At 32.4% G+C, this 22,605-nt stretch overlaps 1 protein-coding gene across 3 annotated transcripts in view; it reads left to right on the forward strand.

Moving 5' to 3' along the window:
• The first annotated feature begins 2,331 nt into the window (after positions 1 to 2,331).
• The window catches only part of LOC139507578 (multidrug resistance-associated protein 1-like), a 39,309-nt gene continuing 19,035 nt past the window's right edge, over positions 2,332 to 22,605 (forward strand). The window contains exons 1-17 of one of the 3 annotated variants that reach the window (XM_071295801.1): positions 2,332 to 2,515; positions 3,198 to 3,393; positions 5,708 to 5,894; positions 6,330 to 6,463; positions 6,986 to 7,123; positions 7,805 to 7,905; positions 8,032 to 8,077; positions 10,652 to 10,736; positions 13,223 to 13,289; positions 14,308 to 14,434; positions 14,722 to 14,898; positions 15,287 to 15,454; positions 17,722 to 17,926; positions 18,554 to 18,650; positions 19,869 to 20,016; positions 20,486 to 20,717; positions 21,465 to 21,775. In XM_071295801.1, coding sequence (XP_071151902.1) covers positions 2,475 to 2,515; positions 3,198 to 3,393; positions 5,708 to 5,894; positions 6,330 to 6,463; positions 6,986 to 7,123; positions 7,805 to 7,905; positions 8,032 to 8,077; positions 10,652 to 10,736; positions 13,223 to 13,289; positions 14,308 to 14,434; positions 14,722 to 14,898; positions 15,287 to 15,454; positions 17,722 to 17,926; positions 18,554 to 18,650; positions 19,869 to 20,016; positions 20,486 to 20,717; positions 21,465 to 21,775 — 2,460 coding nt within the window. In that variant the 5' untranslated portion in view covers positions 2,332 to 2,474. The other 2 variants (XM_071295800.1, XM_071295802.1) reach the window with 2 other exon arrangements.

Here is a 22,605-nt window from a genome sequence, read left to right on the forward strand (position 1 = left end):
GAGTCAAAATAGGATGATTGGATCATATAAATATATAATATATATATATAAAAAAAATTAAGAATGCAAATATGACTCTGATAATATACTCTGAGACTTAAGCTTTTACACAGGAGTTAAAATATCATTATCAGTATTAATATCATCTTGTAGAATTGAAGAAGAACTCTCGATAGATAAGTAAGCAATATCAACAGGCATTCCTGTGCACTTCAAACATAATTATAATTATTACCTATGACCGTACACATTTTTAATTCCTATCACTCACTGCTAATATTCACATCCTGGTAAAACCTTTTCCAGAATCACAAAAATTTACAAAATTATAATCTGAAGTTGGGTATCTAACTTGTTGGGCAGTAGAATTTTGTTAGATATGTTATGACTTTTAATAACCCCACTACCAAATTATGTTTGCAACTTTAAATTTTCAGAATTTAACTTTCGTTTTTGTTTGTCACTTCTGTCACCTTTAAAGTACATTTTTGTCGAGCCTTCGACTTTAGTCGAAAAAGCGAGACTAAGCGATCCTACATTCCGTCGTCGTCGGCGGCGTCAACAAATATTCACTCTGTGGTTAAAGTTTTTGAAATTTTAATAACTTTCTTAAACTATACTGGATTTCTACCAAACTTTGACAGAAGCTTGTTTATGATCATAAGGTAGTATCCAAAAGTAAATTTTGTAAAAATAAAATTCCATTTTTTCCGTATTTTACTATAAATGGACTTAGTTTTTTCTGCGAGGAAACAAAACATTCACTCTGTAGTTAAAGTTTTTAGAATTTTAATAACTTTCTCAAACTATCCTGGGTTTGTACTAAACTTGCACAGAAGCTTGTTTATGATCATAAGATAATATCCAGAAGTAAATTTTGAAAAAATAAAATTCTATTTTTTCCATATTTTACTTATAAATGGACTTAGTTTTTTCTGCGGAGAAACATTACATTCACTCTGTGGTTGAAGTTTTTAGAACTTTCTTAAACTATCCTGGGTTTGTACCAAATTTGGACAGAAGATTGTTTATGATCATAAGATAGTATCCAGAAGTAAATTTTGTAAATAAATAAATCCATTTTTTCCATATTTTACTTTTAAATGGACTTAGTTTTTCTCCAGGGAACCATTACATTCACTCTGTGGTTAAAGTTTTAAAAATTTTAATAACTTTCTTAAACTATCCTGGGTTTGTACCAAACTTGGACAGAAGCTTATTTATGATCATAATATTGTATCCAGAAGTAAAGTTTGTAAAAAGATTACTCAGTTTTTTCTGTAATTTACTTTTAAATGGACTTAGATTTTCTTGCAATCATAAAATAGTACATGTAACAAGAGGAATATTTTTATTGATTTTTTCCCTCATTGTTGTTGAGTCTGCAATTTACAGCAAAAATAGGCGAGACACTGGGTTCCGCGGAACCCTTACAAATTTTTTTTTACAAAATTGAAAACAAAATCATGCATTTATTATATCAATAAAAAAGTAATAGAACTTTAATACATACACAAAAGTAACAAGATAAGGGTGTTCAATTATGGTAAGCTTTGTAAGTGTAGAGTCTTGCGTTCCTGTGAAAAATACAAAGCATTTACGCTGAAGTTATGTATTTTTTTTTAAAACATTGTTCCAGGAGAAAGAAAAGTTGCTCATTTACAAGATTTGTTATTGAAATAAAATGATTAATTCTCTCAAGTTAACAAAACATTTGTATAGCAGTCAGAACCAGTTGAAAATAATAATTATATTTTGACTGCTTTTTAAAATGTTGACATATAGTAATAATACAGATGAAATATGGTAGACAAATGGACATAACTTTAACCATTAAAAAAAACAGCATTTTTATACCCCACCTATGATAGTAGAGGGGCATTATGTTTTCTGGTTTGTGCGTCCGTCCGTCCGTTCATCCGTCCATTCGTCTCTTCATTTGTCCATCCGTTCGTTCGTTCGTCTGTCCAGTTTCAGGTTAAAGTTTTTGGTCGAGGTAGTTTTTGATGAAGTTGAAGTCCAATCAACCTGAAACTTAGTATATATGTTCCTTATGATATGATCTATCTAATTTTAATGTCAAATTAGAGTTCTGACCCCAATTTCATGGTCCACTGAACATAGAAAATGATAGTGCGAGTGGGGCATCCGTGTACTGGGGACACATTCTTGTTTTCTTCTGAAAGAATCTTGATTAATGGAATGCTGTTGAATGAAATGTTATTGTCAGTAAATTTTGATCTTTTTTAGTTTGATTAATTTTGAAACCTTTAATTATTTGTAGAAAAAGTTCGCCTGAACGATCCATTAATCGTGAACATCGATCGTCAGAGAAAACACCATTGTTGTCAAGACAACCATCTGTTACGTTTAAAACAGGAAAGCCAGCAAAGAAAGAAAATAAAGGCTCCCTATTTAAAGTACTGTGTAAAATATATGGACCATCTTTTTTAAGAGCATGGTTCTGTAAATTCATGTATGATTTGATGCAGTTTACCTCACCTATACTTTTAAGGTACGTACAAAATGACATTTTTCTTTTTGTATGTCATTACAATATTAAAATTGAAATGGGTCAAGATGCATAATTTATTTCACATTGGCAACAATGGTAGCCTTTTCCTCCATTCCTCTGTCTATATTGTAAACTTGGATGTGTATGATGGCTAGTTTTAAAGCTCAGATATTTTTACAGATTTGGTAAAATTTTTGGGGTACAAAGAGAGATTAATTTTTCACAACTTGGGCAACCCCAAACAGCCCCACGAAATGCCACTTCAGGAAAAGAAAAGTTCCTATTAAATTATTTGTAAATTTAGTTCTGTACAAACATTTAATAACTCCCCAAAATTTTTGCATTTTTATTGTATATTTATCTGCTCTTCAAAAAAGCCCAAATGGTGAAGCTCAGTCAATGACTCTGAATAGCAATAAATGTCCAATAATTACAGGGGTGGGTGTTTCTTCAGGTTAATAACAAGTGGATGTTTTGATCTCAATATATCATTCAAAACTAGTGATAAGAAAAATAGATAAATGATCAAATTTTCTATTGATTGCTGATTACATGAAATAATAAGAATGAGGAAATATCAGAAAAATGGCTGTCTCTGGATTGCAAATATAAATATTTGAATATAGAAAGTTTACCATTAGGAAAATAGGAATGTTAATAGATATACCATTGAAAATTTCAGTGCTTTGATCAGTTACACAACAAACAAAAACGCAGGTGGTAAAAATACAGAACCAGAATGGTATGGTTATACATTAGCTGGAGCTTTCTTTATTGTGTCATTTCTACAGTCAACATTTTTCCATCAGAATTTTCACATTGGTATGAGTACAGGGATGAGGGCCCGATCTGCAATGATTGCTGCTGTTTATAAAAAGGTTTGTATGATGCAAATAGTTTTACACTCTTTTACACAAATTTCAAAATATTCCTTGATGTTAACCCCTCCATTGAATTTTTTTTTCTTCTTTTTACATGCTTGATTCACATAGTATTTGTTCAATAAGAAAAGCAACATCAGGTTTTGAGTATTTAAATTGAATTGCGAAAAACAAATATTTCATCAATGAAATTCCAGTTAGAAATTCTCATGAATATTCTGTTTATATTAGATACAAATTTTATTAAGTCTAATGCAGATTTTTCTTAAGTAAGACATTAGAATTGGGGCACTACACAGGCGTCAAAAGGCGGCATTATACTATTATAGACAATTCAACAACCTAAGTATGAAAATTCATATTTATTTCAAACTACAACTAAGTGCATTTCACAGGATACATTATTGTCTTCTATTTTATGTAACGTACAGTATTTGTTATCATCACCTGGTCTGTGTTGTATGTAGCACACTGGATTTTTCATGTTTGTTCCCTCAACTTGTCTCTGCGGCCCACAGGATTTATTATTATGTCTGGTCTGTGCCACACAGGGTTTATAATCTTTACCTGGTCTGTGCGCCGCACAGGATTGATAGTCTTCACTTAATCTGTGCGACGCACAGGATTTATATATCTTCACTTGGTCTGTGCGACACACATGATTTATAGTTTTCACCTGGTCTGTGCACCACACAGGATTTACAGTTTTCACCTGGTCTGTGCGCCGCACAGGATTTATAGTCTTCAATTGGTCTGTGCACCGCACAGGATTTATAATCTTCACTTGGTCTGTGCACCGCACAGGATTTGTGATCTTCACAAATCATGTGCGTTGCACAGGATTTATAGTCTTCACTTGGTCTGTGCGCCGCACAGGATTTATATTTTTTTTTTAAAACAGGTCTGTGCGCCGCACAGGATTTATAGTCTTCACTTGGTCTGTGCGCCACACAGGATTTATAAATTTCAACAGGTCTGTGCGCCGCACAGCATTTATAGTTTTCAACAGGTCTGTGCGCCGCACAGGATTTATAATCTTCATATGCTCTGTGCACCGCACATGATTAATAATCCTTACTTGGTATGTGTGGTGCAAAGGATTTATATTTACCAATAGGTCTGTGTGCTGGATGGATTTTTTTCCATGATATGATATTTAATTGGTTGTCTATTGTTTCCATGGTTACAAGTTCTGACATGTAAATATCCATGAAATCCATGATTTAGTTAAATTCCATATTAAATAATTACTCCAAATTTAAATAATACAGTGTTTATACTTTATTATACTGATCTTTAACTCTAAAGTGGATATCAATTTTTCTTTTTTTGTTTGTTTGTGGATACAGAGAAACCATGAATATAATTGATCACACAAATTTTCTATATATGTAAACTTTGACAGAAGTAAGAAATGAATAACCACAAAAAATATGCTAATATTCATGAAAAAAAACCCAATACAAAGTACCATTTTATCTACTCTGAGTATTTTGCACTCTGTACAGTCAAAATTCTTAGGGTCCAAAACTTCTCCTATTCCCACTGGAAAACTGTATAATTTAGGTCTAATCTAAAGTTAACACATTATCCATGTATAAGGAAATATCAAGGTATTCATTTGACTTGATCCATAAAATGAATAGGGTATTAAAGTATAAAAAATCAGTACTATGGATTCATTTTAAATTGGGTGGTATCAAAACTCATGAATTTCATTGGTATAGGGAGAGCCACAAATTAAAAAAAAAACAAACACAGAAATACAACCCCTGTAGGCCAGTATTCAGAATTTGTCGAAACCACAAAATCCACAACAGTTTCTATGAAAGTATAAATGTTCCTGATTTATGGAAGCATCTTTTTACAGACATAAGGATCAGGCCTTTTTATTGCAGGAATTCAGGATGGTCTGTTATTTTCACAGGACTTTGGGATTTACATTCACCAGGACCCTGGAATTAATGATGAATTTATCTTTTAGGATGACACCCCTCCAACAATCCTTCTTTTCTCAATCTACGAAAATTAGTATCCACTAATATAAATGAATCGACAGGACATTTTTCTTGTATCATTCTGTAATAACTGTAGTCCATAACATTAAAATAAAGAGTTCACTCCTTAGTAACAAAGTTATTTTTGGGGCCCTTTATAGCTTGCTTTTTGGTGTGAGCCAAGGCTCTGTGTATAAGAACTCACTTTGACCTATAATGGTTTACTTTTACAAATTATGACATGGATGTAGAGATGTCTCATTGGCACTCATACAACATCTTTTTATATCTAACGATTTTATCTTTTTAAACAGTCCCTTACAATGAACAATGAAGCCCGGAAGACATCCACTGTAGGTGAGATTGTAAACCTGATGGGCGTGGATTGTCAGAGACTTCAGGATATGTCTGGATATCTGTGGATGTTGTGGTCTGCACCGTTCCAGATTGTATTGGCTACATTGTTACTATGGCAACAATTAGGACCATCTGTTTTGGCAGGTATGTATGGAATCTAATTATTGTATGAAACTAATTTTATCGAATCAAACCTCTCCTTTTACTTCATGTAGTTTCCTAGAGTTATGTCCCTTTGAACAAAGAAAATTTAAAGAATTTATTTAGTTATTCTCATATGTGACAATGTTATGATGCTGACTGCAGTTACTAGTAGCTTAAGTTCAGTTTTGCTTAAATATTCAGTTCATAAAAAGTAAAAATTAAACAGGCAATTAGATATTATTCTAATGAATTGAATGAATGAATGAATACTTTATTGCAAAAAGCATATATATGCTATAGCAACGAAAACATATTAACAACATGACAAATGATAAACAGCAAAGATCAATACACATAAATCATTATAAGAAAACAAATAACATTAAGTAATGATATGTGAAGAAGTAATGATGCTAAGATTTTTTCTGTTAACAGGACTTGCAGTTATGATTTTGTTAATTCCATTAAATGGTGCCATCTCTGTGAAACAACGTAACATGCAGACAGCTCTGATGAGATACAAAGATGCTAGACTGAAGCTAATGAATGAAGTTCTCAGTGGTATTAAGGTATGGACGAGATAGTTTATCACAGAAATTAGGAGGTTCTCTTTAGGTAAAAAAAAAAAAAGATATGATATGTTTTAAACATATTTTAGAATAAAGAGATGTGGTACATGATTGCCAATGAGACAACTATCTACTAGAGTTCAATAAGTAGATATAAGCAATTATAGGTCATCACATGGCGTTAAACAATGTGAAAAACTTATACGGTATAGTCATCCATAAAATGCCCTGACATAAAAAATGTGAAACAATTTCAAGGAGAAATGAAATGACCTAATTTATAACAAACAATTTACAATTAATGTATATACGATAGACACAAACCAACAACAATAACTGAACTACAGGCACTTTAAAAACATGGTTTTTGTATGTATTTTGCTATAAGAAAATATCATTTGATAAATACAAAATTTGAATTTCAGATCAGAAAAAATGGGACTGTCTATGTTCACATTAACTATCTGTAGTTATAATGAAACAATAATGGGATGCCTAACTTATTGCCTTGTATCTTTGTAGGTATTGAAACTGTATGCTTGGGAAAAATCATTCCAGAAGAAAATTTTAGACATCAGAAATAAAGAACTGGATATTCTTAAGAGATATGGCTATCTCCAGGCATTTAGTACCTTCTCCTTCACTTGTGCTCCTTTTCTGGTAAGATTTTTACATAAGATTGATGAGCACTTATTGATTTAAATTTCTTCAATGGTGCATTATTCTGTACTGACATGAAAATATGTATATTTTTTATTGAAATTTTGGAAATCAGGTTGAGTTAAGTAATGTATCTCTCTCATAATAAAAGGAGATGACGTGGCATGATTGCCAATGAGACAACTTTCCACAAGAGACCAAATGACACAGAAATAAACTGCTATTGGTCACTGTATTTGCCTTCAACAATGAGAAAAGCCCATATCACATTGTCAGCTATAAAAGGCCTGCCATTGACAGAAGTAAAACAAGTCAAACAAGAAAAGTGTACAAAATAATGAATGAAAAACAAATATGTAACACAGCAACAAACAACAACCACAGATTTACAGGCTTCTTGTATGTGGCAGAAAAGGTTAAACTAGTTTCTTAGGGCACTGTATGCAAATTTTTCCACCATAACTTCAACCAACACAAGTTCCCTGAAGACGTTGACCTACAATTTTAAAAATGGATGTCGTAATCAAAAAGTGGTTATTGTATGACGCCAGAAGGTTATTTGGACACAGATGTAGGGTTAATCAGAGCCAAAAGTTCAGCTAGCTACCCAAAGTTTAAATACTACTGTTTTAAAATGATATACATGTATGCATAATAGATAGTTTGCACCTTATATTTCAGGTAACACTTGCCTCGTTTGCCACCTATGTACTAATATCAGATGAGAATTACCTGGATGCACAGAAAGCTTTTGTGTCCTTGTCCTTGTTTAATATACTGAGGTTTCCCATCAATCTACTCCCCATGATGATATCGTATGTAATACAGGTAAATAATATACTGAGGTTTCCCATCAATCTACTCCCCATGATGATATCGTATGTAATACAGGTAAATAATATACTGAGGTTCCCCATCAATCTACTACCTATGATGATATCTTATGTAATACAGGTAAATATATAATATATTCAGATTCCCAAAAGCTGTTTTGTAAATTATATTGATTGATTGATTGATTGGTGCTAAACGCCACTTTCCGCACTAATTATGTACAATTTTGGTCATTTTTGGGATACGATTGCTTTCAAGCAATCTGTAGACTTTTACCGTTGACTCAGGGCTGCATTCCCTCACGTCAATCGTTTTATTCTAAACATTCAGCAACATCGCAGATTCTTATGATTGTGTTGCTTTAAAAGGTAAAAACAAGCAAATGGATTGAACATAAACAACTTTCCTGTAATGTTCTTCTCATAATCTTCATGTTTGATATTTCCCTTGACCTATATGCGTGTTTTTAACAACACGGAAAATTAAGCAGTATTTATATTTAGTATTTTTTATAAATTTAGAAACACGTCAGAGGGAATTCCCTAGTTTTGATAAATGCAAGAGTTCTCTAAATTCCGATAATTCTATTTCTGTCATATAAGAACTGAAGTGGAGTTTTTCCATATTTTACCGTTATGAAACTGATATTTGATACTGTACTCTCATAAAGAAATGGAGAACCATTCATCATATCATTTAATAAACGTTCTTGTTCCAAATCGCAAGTCACGGGTTTGTTTATGTATTAATGTGCATGCGTATAGTTTTCTTGATTTCAAGAGGTATCAGATTGAGTGGTTGCTCTGGATTCCCCGCTTCATTGATTAATTTGAAACTCATAGGATTCTTTCTATATCTGTCTGCTATTCAGGGTTATTGTTGTTGCATAATTTTAAATCATATGCATCATTTAAATTAAAATAAATGTAGTGTTTACCTATAACAACCCTTCAGCCGAAATGGAGTCTTCCATGTTATCGATTCGAGTTGTCTCCCTTCCGGAAGTATTTTCCGTCAAAATCGAAAGTCGAAATACAATACGACTCGTCAAGAAATATTAACTCGTTAGATGTCGATAAACGTCGTATTATATTAAGAACGATCTCAATCTAAACAGAGAAGTGTGTACGGAAAGGAGTCATGTCCACGGACCCAAAGGAAACTAATATTTAAAGAGTTAGAAATGGGGTTCCTCCTAGAATTAACGGTGATAAGATACGAAGTGAAATACCTTCTCTCACTCTCAGTGACTGCTGTGGAAAGTAAACTTGCCGTTATTGATAGTACAAAAATAAAACACAAGTACATTAATTGCTCCTACACTTGTATCCGGGATTGGCTATTTTTAAAGTCGAGTGACTATTCCAGTGATATTGTTTGCCTTAAATTAATGGAGAATAAAGTCTCTTTCCCTGGAGAAAAATCCCAATTTGAAAAACAATGGCTTAAAATTATTCCCAAAAAGACAACTTTTTTTCCCAAACAGTGCAGTCTCAGAAGTAATTGTGCATGAATACAAACTGAAAAACACTCATTTAAACCATTTTCATGCCTTAAATGACTATATGTGCAGATTTGAGGGTCTATTTATGTATCATCACTGACAATAATGGGTCTTATTTCAAATGAGGGTTTACCTTTCAAAAGGGGTCTGCAAATTGAAGTTCCAGTCAAATTCATCTTTCATTATAAATTTCCCAATTTGATAAATATGACGCATATTTTCCCGAAAAATGGGTCGAGGTAGTTTTGAAAAAAGACAACAATATCACTGCTATTCAGATTATTACATTTTGCATGTGCAGTTGAATTAGTTTTGAAAATAATACTATCCAGCTGTCCCAGGGCTGCCAAAAATGCGTGAGACTCACACATGTTCGTGTTTTTTTGTGGTAGTATCCTTGGATCTATTTTTTCCCTCTTTGATCTTTTCAATTTTGACCACATCTCACGCATTTGCTTAATGAAAAGTTGGCAGAACTGCTATACATGTGTCAATGAAAACTTTGGCAATTGTATCCCTCAGAGCATTCTGCTCTTTGATTTATTGATGGAGGAAGCCAGAGTGCCTGGAGAGAACAACAGACTTTTGGTAGTAAAATTGACAATTCTGTAAATTATCAACCTCATTTGATATTATTTATAATATAAGTCAAGGCCTTGAAGTCTCTTGGTGGGAAACAGACCATCTTTATAAGAACAATGATTTGCCATTACTCCTAATCACAGCTTTTAAAACTGTTGTGTTTGTTAGTTTGCCAGTCATGACCTTTATTTCATTTCGTCCATCTAATTGCAGGTATGCAACTATCACATAATTTAGATAAAAATTGAGGTTAATGTGATCTTTCTGACTAAAGACTTTCCCTAGCAGATGTACACCACTTTGTTTACATAATTACAAATATGTGCATATGCTCATGTGTGAAATTTATAAATATTAATAAGTAAGATTTCAAGAAGAAAAATAAGTTAAACAAAGTATTTTATGTTATTTCCTTTGTATCCACCCCTCACAGAGTTTTTGCAATGGTTCTTTTATATGCAGAAAACTTGGCATTCAAACCTCCATCTTTGCATCATACAGAAAATTGGTTAATTATATAGTGAGCTGAATACAACAAAATATCCAAAACACTGCAAGCATATTTACCTTCAGCATTAACAGCAGATATATTTTGTTTATGTTCTCAGCTGAACGTATCTATTACAAGATTGAGCAAGTTTTTGAAGAATGGTGACCTTGACCCTGATAGTGTCCAGCACAGACCATTAGAAGGTAAATCTTAAACCATAGTATTTGTTTAAAAGTTTGTATGCCCATTTTGAAGTCTCAGATTTCTTACTTGTATTTTATGTAGATCTCTCTGTTATTTATAATATTTTTGTCATTGTATAGAATCATTGAGTTTCCAAAATATCATCAGAATCTGTTCTTTAATATAAGTTGCAAAAAACTTGTTTCCCAATCCACTGTAAATAAATATGTTTGAACTAAACTAATCTGTTCTTTTGATAATTTTTAAGTGGATTTTCTGAAGGAAAAAACATTTTTTGAATTGGTGCAGTACTGTTGACAGGCAGTTCCTGGCAGGCTGCTGCCAACAGTTTCCAGGCAATGAATTACCGACCTTTGAAGGCTTTCAACCAAAGCTGTTCTAATTTTTAGCTCACCTGGCCCAAAGGGCCAAGTGAGCTTTTCCCATCACTTGGCGTCCGTCGTCCGTCGTCCGTCGTCTGTCGTCCGTCGTCTGTCGTCCGTCGTCTGTCGTCCGTCGTCGTCCGGCGTCGTTAACTTTTACAAAAATCTTCTCCTCTGAAACTACTGGGCCAAATTACACCAAACTTGGCCAAAATCATCATTGGGGTATCTAGTTTAAAAAATGTGTCCGGTGACCCGGCCAACCATCCAAGATGGCCGCCATGGCTAAAAATAGAACATAGGGGTAAAATGCAGTTTTTGGCTTATAACTCTAAAACCAAAGCATTTAGAGCAAATCTGACATGGGGTAAACTTGTGTAACAGGTCAAGATCTATCTGCCCTGAAATTTTCAGATAAATCGGATAACCTGTTGTTGGGTTGCTGCCCCTGAATTAGTAATTTTAAGGAAATTTTGCTGTTTTTGGTTATTATCTTGAATATTATTATAGATAGAGATAAACTGTAAACAGCAATAATGTTCAGCAAAGTAATATTTACAAATAAGTCAACATGACTGAAATGGTCAGTTGACCCCTTTAGGAGTTATTGCCCTTTATAGTCAATTTTTAACCATTTTTCGTAAATCTTAGTAATCTTTTACAAAAATCTTCTCCTCTGAAACTACTTGGCCAAATCAATCCAAACTTGGCCACAACCATCTTTGGGGTATGCAGTTTGAAAAATGTGTCCAGTGACCCAGCCATCCAATCAAGATGGCTGCCATGGCTAAAAATAGAACCTTGGGTAAAATGCAGTTTTTGGCTTATAACTCAAAAACCAAAGCATTTAGAGTAAATCTGACATGAGGTAAATTTGTTTATCAGGTCAAGATCTACCTGCCCTGAAATTTTCAGATCAATTGGACAACCCGGTTTTGGGTTGCTGCCCCAGAATAAGTAATTTTAATGAAATTTTGCTGTTTTTGGTTATTATCTTGAATATTATTATAGATAGAGATAAACTGTAAACAGCAATAATGTTCAGCAAAAAAAGATTCACAAATAAGTCAACATGACCGAAATGGTCAGTTGACCCCTTTAGGAGTTATTGCCCTTAATAGTCAATTTTTAACCATTTTTTCGTAAATCTTAGTAATCTTTTACATCTTCTCCTCTGAAACTACTTGGCCAAATTACACCAAAAATGGCCAAAATCATCATTGGGGTATCTTGTTTAAAAAATGTGTCCGGTGACCCGGCCAACCATCCAAGATGGCCGCCATGGCTAAAAATAGAACATAGGGGTAAAATGCAGTTTTGGGCTTATAACTCAAAAACCAAAGCATTTAGAGCAAATCTGACATGGGGTAAAATTGTGTAACAGGTCAAGATCTATCTGCCCTGAAATTTTCAGATAAATCGGATAACCTGTTGTTGGGTTGCTGCCCCTGAATTAGTAATTTTAAGGAAATTTTGCTGTTTTTGGTTATTATCTTGAATATTGTTATAGATAGAGATAAACTGTAAACAGCAATAATGTTCAGCTAAGTAAGATCTAGAAATAAGTCAACATGACCAAAATCGTCAGTTGACCCCTTAAGGAGTTGTTGCCCATTTTATTCAATTTTTAACAATTTTCACTAATTTGGTAAATTTTTGTAAATTTTTACAAAATATTTTTCACTGTATCTAAAGGTCCAAGTTTATTATAGATAGAGAAAATTCTAAGTACCAAGAATGTTCAGTAAAGTAAGATCTACAAACACATCACTATCAGCAAAACACAATTTTGTCATGAATCCATCTGTGTCCTTTGTTTAATATGCACATAGACCAAGGTGAGCGACACAGGCTCTTTAGAGCCTCTAGTTATATGTTGATACAAAATGGAGGCTTTTACCATTCAGGAGTTCAAAATACAAAAAATAACATAGTTTGCTGTCAATTTGACAGCTCATTCCTTGTTGAATGATATGTCTATTTGTACCATAAATGTAATTGTGATATTGTTCAAGCTGTAAACAATACAAAACTAAAAATTCTGAAAGTTTTTTTCAAGCCATGGGTTAAAGATATCATAATTAGGATGTTTATAATATAGATGTATATTTATTTGTTAATAGGTGTAGCAATTAAAGTAGAAGGAGGAACATTCAGCTGGGACAAAGAACTTCAACCAGCCTTGAAAGAGTAAGATTTGATATTGTTATAGTCTGTATTATAAAAGATCTTATTTATTTTGTGTCCTGTTTTTATTTGTATCTACATTGACAGCATATGCAAAGATAATAAAATGTAAAACAAAACTATTGTTAACCACAACATAGTACTTTTATTTACTCATACTAAAGGTACTGATTAATGATTTAATGTTATGGTGTATGGTTCTGAGAATTAGAGGTAAACCAAAACTATTGTTAACCACAACATAGTACTTTTATTTACTCATACTAAAGGTGCTGATTAATGATTTAATGTTATGGTGTATGGTTCTGAGAATTGGAGGACCATATTTTACCAAAAAATTGCCTATTTTTATTTTTTTTTAAATTGAAAAAAATTGAAAATTCTAAACCCTTGTAAAGGGTCATCTGGTTCGAGTACACAGTTATCGTCCTTTGATTCTCAATTTCCACAAATACAGTCCCTAGTGTGGACATTGTGTTACTTGCCAATTTTTATACCCTTTCCAAATTAATTTCTTCATGTTTTATGCCTCAAATAGCTAGTAGGGGGATGAAATTACACTTAAAAAATTTGGGTCATGAATTTGAAAGTCAAGTAGTGATTTGGTCCAGCTAAAAAAGGTTAAAAATTAGCATTGCGGAAGCTGTCAAAAGATTTCAAGACCCCCTAAATATAAAATTGTCCATATTTTGAGTTAGAGCTGATGAAGTTTTCTATAATTTTGATATAATTTGTCCCAAAAGTAGTACAACACACTGTTAAAATATTTTTAGAAAGCACAGGTTATTTCAAAAGAAATTGATGTCAAACTTCAGAGTTCTGGAAAAGTGATATTCATAAGGTTTTGACCACCAAAATTTGCAAAGAACCAGCACAATTCCAGTATATTTGGCAATAAAAAAAATAGCATATTTCCCTCAAGGACCACCAGGTGAAAAAGATTTTCAGAACTCTGCAATTTATGTAAATTTTATTTAGATGAAACTAAATTTATGTGAGTTGTTCTTTGTGTACATTTCAGCATAGATTTAGAGATTAAGGATGGAACACTTGTAGCAGTTGTGGGAACAGTAGGAGCTGGGAAATCATCTCTTGTCTCTTCCTTTCTGGGAGAAATGGAGAAACTTAATGGCAATGTTAATATAAAGGTTAGTATTGGGGTCTAAGGAGGGGAAAACATAAGAAATAGTCAACTCAGTATGTTACTCAAATAGAATCAATATTTGAAAAGGAAACAAAAACATTTGGTTTTATTATTCTGTCCTTGAATAAGTTACTGTAAACCTACTTATTTCCGCGGATACTTTATCTCCATTGTTAAAATATTTAGACTTCCACTTTTCGTGAACTCTGTAAAAATCTTAAATGCCATAGATTTGTAAGTATTCTTAGACTAGGAAACGCAAGATAATTGTTATATGTATTTTGTTGCCAGGGTTCAATAGCCTATGTGCCACAGCAAGCGTGGATACAGAATGCCACTGTTAGAGATAATATATTATTTGGTAAAGAGATGGACCAGTGTAAATATAACAATGTTGTTGAGGCTTGTGCTCTTAAGTCAGACTTTGAAATACTGACAGGTGGAGATCTGACAGAGATTGGAGAAAAGGTATTATAAGAAGAATGTAGGACAGAAAGTACCAGGACAAAAGTCATGGAAGCCAAATACTACTAAAATGAACCCCTGTTTTTTTGGAAATCTTAAATTAGTATACTATGGAGGGCATTTATCCTCAATTGTTAATGCAAACTCATAGACAAGTAAATTTTGGCTCAAAATAGTCTAAATATATTTCTTTTTCAAAAATTTCATTTCTGCAAATTTGTTGGTTACTGTAGTTTAGAAAAACAATGGCATCAAAAGCATAATTTTTTATCAAGAGTAGGACTGCTTTTTCATACGTTGTAAATTTAAGGGAGTGAATTGGTGGTCTGACACCTTAAATGGTTTACCAAATCAACATGTTAGCTTTGAATTTGTTATATGTGTTTTACAGGGAATTAATTTGAGTGGTGGACAGAAGCAGAGAATCAGTTTGGCGAGAGCTGTATACAATAATGCTGATGTTTATATGTTAGATGATCCACTCAGTGCTGTAGATTCACATGTAGGAAAACATATCTTCAAGAATGTGGTTGGTCGAGAAGGATTATTACAACATAAGGTGAGTAAGATTTTACAGTGTAGTTGTTGTTCTTGAAGGCTTAAATGGAAAATAAGCAAAATCTCATATTGTATATCAATGTACATTCACAAATTCATCTGTACCAGACAAAAATTTAAATTTGAACAAAACAGAAAGTCAATTTATTGTATGTTACCACTTTAAATTTACACAGAATTTCCTCATAAGAAAGGTTATATGGTGTAAAGTTGAAAAAGATAATATCAAATAAGTTCAAATGTTTTAACAATGTTTCCATGAGTTATGGGACTTTCACCATGAATAATATTTAGCCTACTTTATCATCTAAGACCTTTTGCAATCCTCCTTGCCCCTGAAATTGTTTGTTTATTTTGGTCACTTCTTAGTGTAAATTAAAATGAAAATTTGTAATATGCCAAAATTTTCACAGCAATCCTAAAGTATACCAAATGACCAATTTCCAAGGAAATGTCAAGAATAAGGGAAATAATTCAAAAAGCTAACTGCAACATAATATGTTCTTTTCAAAAATTTAATGTTTTATTAGCTGTGGGGGACATGTCCATATGGCATAACTTTCTTTTATATATTTTATATGAGAGTTTTGACAATGCATCAGGGCTCACACTACTTCAGAATTATAGGGAGAAGTGACTTCTCTTTTTGAAACTGATAGGGAGAAGTGGTGAGATTTGAAAGAGAAGTGCTCATTCGCGCGGTGCGATACAATGTTTGGAATTTACAATAGTATAAAGGGCCATATGTAAATAATGTTCTTTTTATATTGTTCAATTCATATCTGAGTAAAAAAATTACAATTAAAGTAACATTTGAAATTAAAAGTTGTTTAAGTTTTACTAAGGTTCTTGTGAGAAACTACCAACTAAATATCTAGCACTAAAAAAAAAAAAATATTTTAAAAAATGTAAAGAAATTATAATATATCAATTACAATTTAATTAAAAATTATCTTGTGTATGACATTCAGTGTTTCTCATAAAAAAAAATATAAAAGTTATTAAGATGGGCCAGAATATATTGATATTAGTATAATAGTCTCAGAGTTAAGCAACTTTTATCAATAGTTTGAAACAATCCATAAAAAATATAGGGAATTATATACACCAATCAATTAGATGTTACCAAAAGTCTCTTAATGCGTGTGGAATGCGCAATTTTTCCCTTTGGGATCAATATTCTTCTGTCAGCTGTTCCATCCGTGCGTCCGTAGTAATTATTGTAAAAGTATGGATTTCGGTCATAGCTGGTCCGGTTCATATCCGGAGTTTAGAAATCGGTCAATGGCGGACGAATGCAAGAAAATTTACAAAAATAAACGATGTTTGACAAGTTATTTGGAAAGGAACATGACGTTTTTAATGCAATAAATGGATTAAAAATTTACTGGAGGCAACTTTTATCACGTTTAAATGAAGTAACAAACTTACGTTGCCGCTGAATTTGAGGTTGATGCACGTTTTCGAGTAACAAGCACCGGAACTTGCAGAAATGCATGAAGTGATAAAAAGTTGTATTTTTATCAAATAACCTGCTACACACTACGAAGACAATGCTTCAACCTATTTTCTAAAGATAATGAATCGTTTATGTCTGAATTTCTTTAATTATCAATAAAAAATTGATGTTTCATAAAAAAAAATTGAAAATGTCCAATGACGGAAGCGACTGAAAGCGACTATCGTCAAGAACAGGGCGACTTGTTTTCGCTTTTGGGGGTCGGGGAAAGCGAAGTGACGGTCGGAAAGGCGACTTCTTCGCCCAAGTCGCCTGGTAGCGTGAGCCCTGAATGCATGTAAACATAAATTACTGCAGGATTTTATTGTTAAAATATTTTAGACAAGGAATTTGTTAAAACCTACAATACTATATAATACAATAATGCTTTATTTAAAAACACTTTGTCAACTTCAATCACATATGAAACAAGAAGTACTCATATATAAATACAATCACATACAACCATAGAAAGAAATAGAATAGCTCTTAAAATGCAATATATAAAAAATTACTATCCTTTATAATACTTTAACTAGCTTTGAAACAAAAAAGATATTTTTTAATTCCTTTATATTACCCAATGATAGTAATCCTTTCATTTTGCTGCACTGTGATATTTTACATTGTACTCTGGAATGTGTTGATTTCTGATATTTTTTACTAAAATGGAATTGCATTCGAATAAGAAATGGTATTCATTACCAATAGCATTCCAATACAATTGACATGGTATTGATCATACATTACAATGGTATTTTTTGTTTCAGACAAGAGTTTTGGTGACACATGGTATCCATTGGTTACCAATGGTTGACACTGTTGTTGTTATGTCTGATGGTGTTATATCAGAGATGGGTTCCTATGAGGAGTTAATGAGCCATGAAGGACCATTTGCACAGTTCTTAAAGGCTTATCTCACCCATAAAGCCGAGACTGAGGACGATGAAGAAGAGGAAGAGGAGGACCCAGAAAGTAGGTTATAAAGTTGTTTATTTTTAGGGGGTAGACCTTAATAGTTCAGGGAGTTAATTCTTTAAATCAGGTATGTGTTTTGTCAATTTTTTTTAAGTATTTACCTGAAACAGATTGGTAGTAATCTATGTAACTTAAAAGCTTGGAATATATTTATGAAAATGGTTGACACATTTGTACTGATGATTTTAAGAGTTATTTCTCTTAACCAAGGTCTAACACTCTTTGGTATCACTTATAATGATGATTTTAAAATGCAAGCTAAGGTTTGAAAATTGAAGATCATTTGAGTATGCATTTAAAAAAAAATTTGGATAGCTACATGTATGTAGGATTATTGAGCTGTTGCCTTTTCTGACATTATGGTTAAAGGTGAAAATAGCACTTTATAAATCTTATGCATTATTAGTTCTTTACTGGATTAAGGTCAGGATGGTTCCAAGCCAAAAATTTGCTTTGAAAAGATATTTTATACTTTTAAAATTGCTGAAACCCCATGCAAAAATTCAAGACCCTAAGAAGGTCTATTATTTCAAATTTGTGGAATCACAAAGTTATATTGAAAATACTTTCTGAAAGAAAAAAAACCATGTATTTAGAAAGTCTTTTTATATTATTCTTTTTCAGTACAACAGATGAAGAGTAAGATTTTAGAGAGACTAGAATCTGTTACCTCAGACACTGGTACTGCAACTTCAGGAGATGAAAGTAAAGTCAGGAAAAGGTTAGTCATTTGATGGTATTTAATACTGGAACTTCTGGCATGGATATTCCACCTGGGACATGCAAAGTGAAATTTGGTGGTCAGTATTCCATCACTTTTGATAATGGCAACATAATAATAAACATTGTTGTTCCCAGTACAATACTTTGTGGGAAAAATAAAAATACCATGCGTTCATCTGTCTTGTTAGTGCTCTCAAATTAAGGAATAACAGTACTGTAGTTGAAGAGTTGCCACCGTCAATTGTAGATTTGATGGTCGCAAATGCAGTTTTACTGGCGACGCATAGCGGAGACAGTAAAACGGAGATTTGCGACCGTCAAATCAAAATTGACGGTGGCAACTCTTCAACTACAGTACTGTTATTCCGATTCTAATGCATTACAAAAAGAAATAATACGATAAAACTTGGAAAAATGTCTAAACTTGACAAATAAAAAAAAATCCGCGAAACTTCATGAACGATGAACGTCATAGGTAAACATGATGTCATACAAATGAAAACTTACAAACTGGAGGTTATTACGTTATCTGTACACTTCAAATTCAAATAAATTTACATAAAAACGGCGAATTCGAGGTAGGTGTTGTTTTATTTTCGATTATGTAGTAGTAATCGAACATTTGTTGATTTAATCATTTCAAAATGGTTGTCCCTCCTTAGTTACGCCTGGTCAACTGTGGATTTGGCGGCAACTTTTAGCCAATGAAAAAAATTGTTACATACAAATTGCATAAGAATGTACAATACTAACCAGAATTTTATGAAACTTATATCATAAGTTTATATCACTTCAAGCAAAAAGCAAGAGTTACAACAGAACCATACTGGCAACACAGTATGTGCTTTGAAGTTTTGTTTTGATATCTCTTACCATTTGGAAAAGTTGTGCTTTAAGTGTGACATTATAAATTTTACAAATTTTCAATGTTGTGTAAAAACAATAATAATGAATGAATTAAATATCGTAAATATTTGTCTGACACTGTTGAGATTGGCATTAGGCCTGAGTTTAATAAACTAAGGTGTATCTGTAATTTGGTGAATCATAATAAAACAATGTTGAAATTTTACTCTCTTTGTCACACTTTTGCTTCATTTTTATTTTATCACCATAAACTTTAGAATGACTACATCTAGCATTAGAACTAATGGAAAAATAACAAAGTTTGATGCTCTTATTTTGTTCTTTAAAACCACTAACTTTCAATTTGTAGAAGTTCAAAGGGTCATGCCAAGAAAACTGCATTGAGCCGTGGAATATCAACATTTGATGCTCTGGAATGTAAACCATTGCCTACTCCCACAAAAGACAAGAAGGATGTGGAAAAACTGATAGAGGATGAAAAAAGGGAGAAGGGAAAGGTGATTTAATTTGTCATATTGTATACTTCGATATGAGATAGATATATTGGATATTGAATTATATTGGCCAAAAACATGTCTTGTATGAATGATGTTTTCAAAAAAAGATGTCTTGTACAAATTGTGTTTGCCGAAAAAGATGTCTTGTATGAATAGTTTTTAGCCTAGAATATTACTGCCAATTTTTTAACTTTGGATAAAACAGTTTTATTAACATGTATTGCAAAACATTGCAATTGTTATGGCAAAAATTAAAAAAAAATTGCTTATTAAATTTTGTATAGCATTATTTGATTATAGCATTTTCTGAAAATCACAATGATTAAACCTCACATTTTCGAACATTTCTGATAATTGCAATAATTAAATGCATTCAAAAGTTTCTGAATTTACAAAATTTGATTGTCAAATAATCTGACTAACATCCAGCTTGGTATATCTTGGTTTAACTGTATATATTTTCTTTAAGGTTGCTTGGAAAGTATTTATGATGTATCTGAGAGCTATAGGTCTAGGGGCTGCATTCTGGATTTTTATCCTGTACCTATTATACCAAGGGGCGTCTATAGCCTCTAATATCTGGTTAAGTCAGTGGACTGATGATAAGGAGTTACAGGACAGGAGCAAAGCTAATACAACTGAGTACAAAGATAGAAATATGATGTTCCTTGGGGTTTATGGTGGTCTTGGAATAGTTCAGGGTGAGTAATTGAGTACAGAGATAGAAATATGATGTTCCTTGGGGTTTGTGGTGGTCTTGGAATAATTCAGCGTGAGTTACTGAGTTTTAAGGTTTTATTCATAAAAAAGGGGGATTTTCCAGTTTTCGGTCAAAAACTTGAAAATGCTTTCAGCAGTTATGAAACTTTGGTGAATTGTTTAGATCTATTGATGTAAGCTCCCTTTAGAATTTTATAAACTTTACATTTTACATTTCTGAGTTATGGGGTTTTATTCCTTAAAAAAGGGGGGATTTTCCAGTTTTGGACAATATCTCAAAAATGTTGTCAGCAATTCTCATGAAACTTTGGTTAGTTGTTTATATCTATTGATGTAAGCTCTCTTTTGATTTTCATAAATTTCTAATATGATATTGAGAATTAATTGAACTTTATTTGTTTATAGTCTGACAACTGATTTACTAAGTATTGCGCAACAGCACATGTACAGTGTATTGCACAACAGCAAGAAATCTTTAATTGAATATAAATTCAATTCATATATAACCAACTTCAAGTTCTTTCACAATATTTATTCAGAAACCTATAATATGTCAAATATTTAATTACAATACCCCAATTCAGACCAGTATCAAGCTTGAATATTGTGTCCATTTTTGCCCCAACTGTTCAGGGTTGGACCTCTGGTCAGTCTGGTGCGTATCCAGCTGTGCTCAGCGAAGCAGTTTATTCCATTTTACCATCATGTTTTATATTTTGTATTTTTAGGTATAATGGTATTGATTTACTCCCTTGTTGCCATACTAGGACAGGTCAGAGCTTCAGGACAACTCCATTACGACATGTTAAACAATATAATGAAAGCTCCAATGGCCTTCTTTGATACAACACCAGTCGGTAGAATTGTAAATAGATTTTCCAGTGATGTTGCCACCATAGACAGCATGTTACCCATGAACTTTAGGATGTTTCTAGGCACAACGATCAACACATTGAGTACATTGGTTGTTATAACTTACAGTACACCTATATTTCTAGCTGTTGTTTTACCACTGGCCATTGTATATTACCTCATGCAGGTAGGTAAAGGTGTTATATTATTCAATATTATTAATTCGTATATTTTAACTAATTTGATTCGTTCAGGGATAGTCACATGTTAAACTATATTTTTGAAGGTAGATAGAAAACAGCAGATAGCAAAAGTGATATTTCAGTTATTTTTAGAATATCTAAAAACCAATATACTTTGTATCAACATCGAATGAATTTCATGATATTGTTAAAAGTTTTTAACAGTGTTTATTTATGATGGATAATTTGAAAAAAATCTTCAAATACATAAGATGTACACAAAATTTTTAAAAAAAAAATAATTAAAAGAAAGACTAATATGTTGTTATTGTCAAAGTGACAATGAGACATCTATAAAATTTCAACAAAATTAAATGATTGATACAAATATGGTCGGATATTAATAATATTATAATAAGTATAACCTTTGTATGAGGTCAATACAGGATATATCGACCCAATGAAGTATATCGACCTCTGACTTCGTTATCAATCATATACTTCTTTCAGGTCAATAGATCCTTGAATTGACCTCACACAAAGGCTATAATTGTATAATAATTACCTTTGAATATAGTCAATATAGGGATTTATCGACCTGCAAGTAGTATATTGATGGAGGACAAATATATATCATCGTATTGACCTCATACAAAGGCTTCAACTATTATATTATTGTTAAGATGTCAGAAATAAAACATTTACATACATTCGTGGGCAGCTTGAAAGGGGTCTAATTTGGGGGTTCTGATCCCGGATCCCCTAACTGTTTTGTCAGATTTCCGTATCCCGCTTACACTATGTACGTTAACAGTTTTCAGTTTTTTGTTATTTC

The sequence above is a fragment of the Mytilus edulis genome, unplaced genomic scaffold (assembly GCF_963676685.1).
Source record: "Mytilus edulis unplaced genomic scaffold, xbMytEdul2.2 SCAFFOLD_143, whole genome shotgun sequence".
NCBI classification, from domain to species: Eukaryota; Metazoa; Mollusca; class Bivalvia; order Mytilida; family Mytilidae; genus Mytilus; species Mytilus edulis.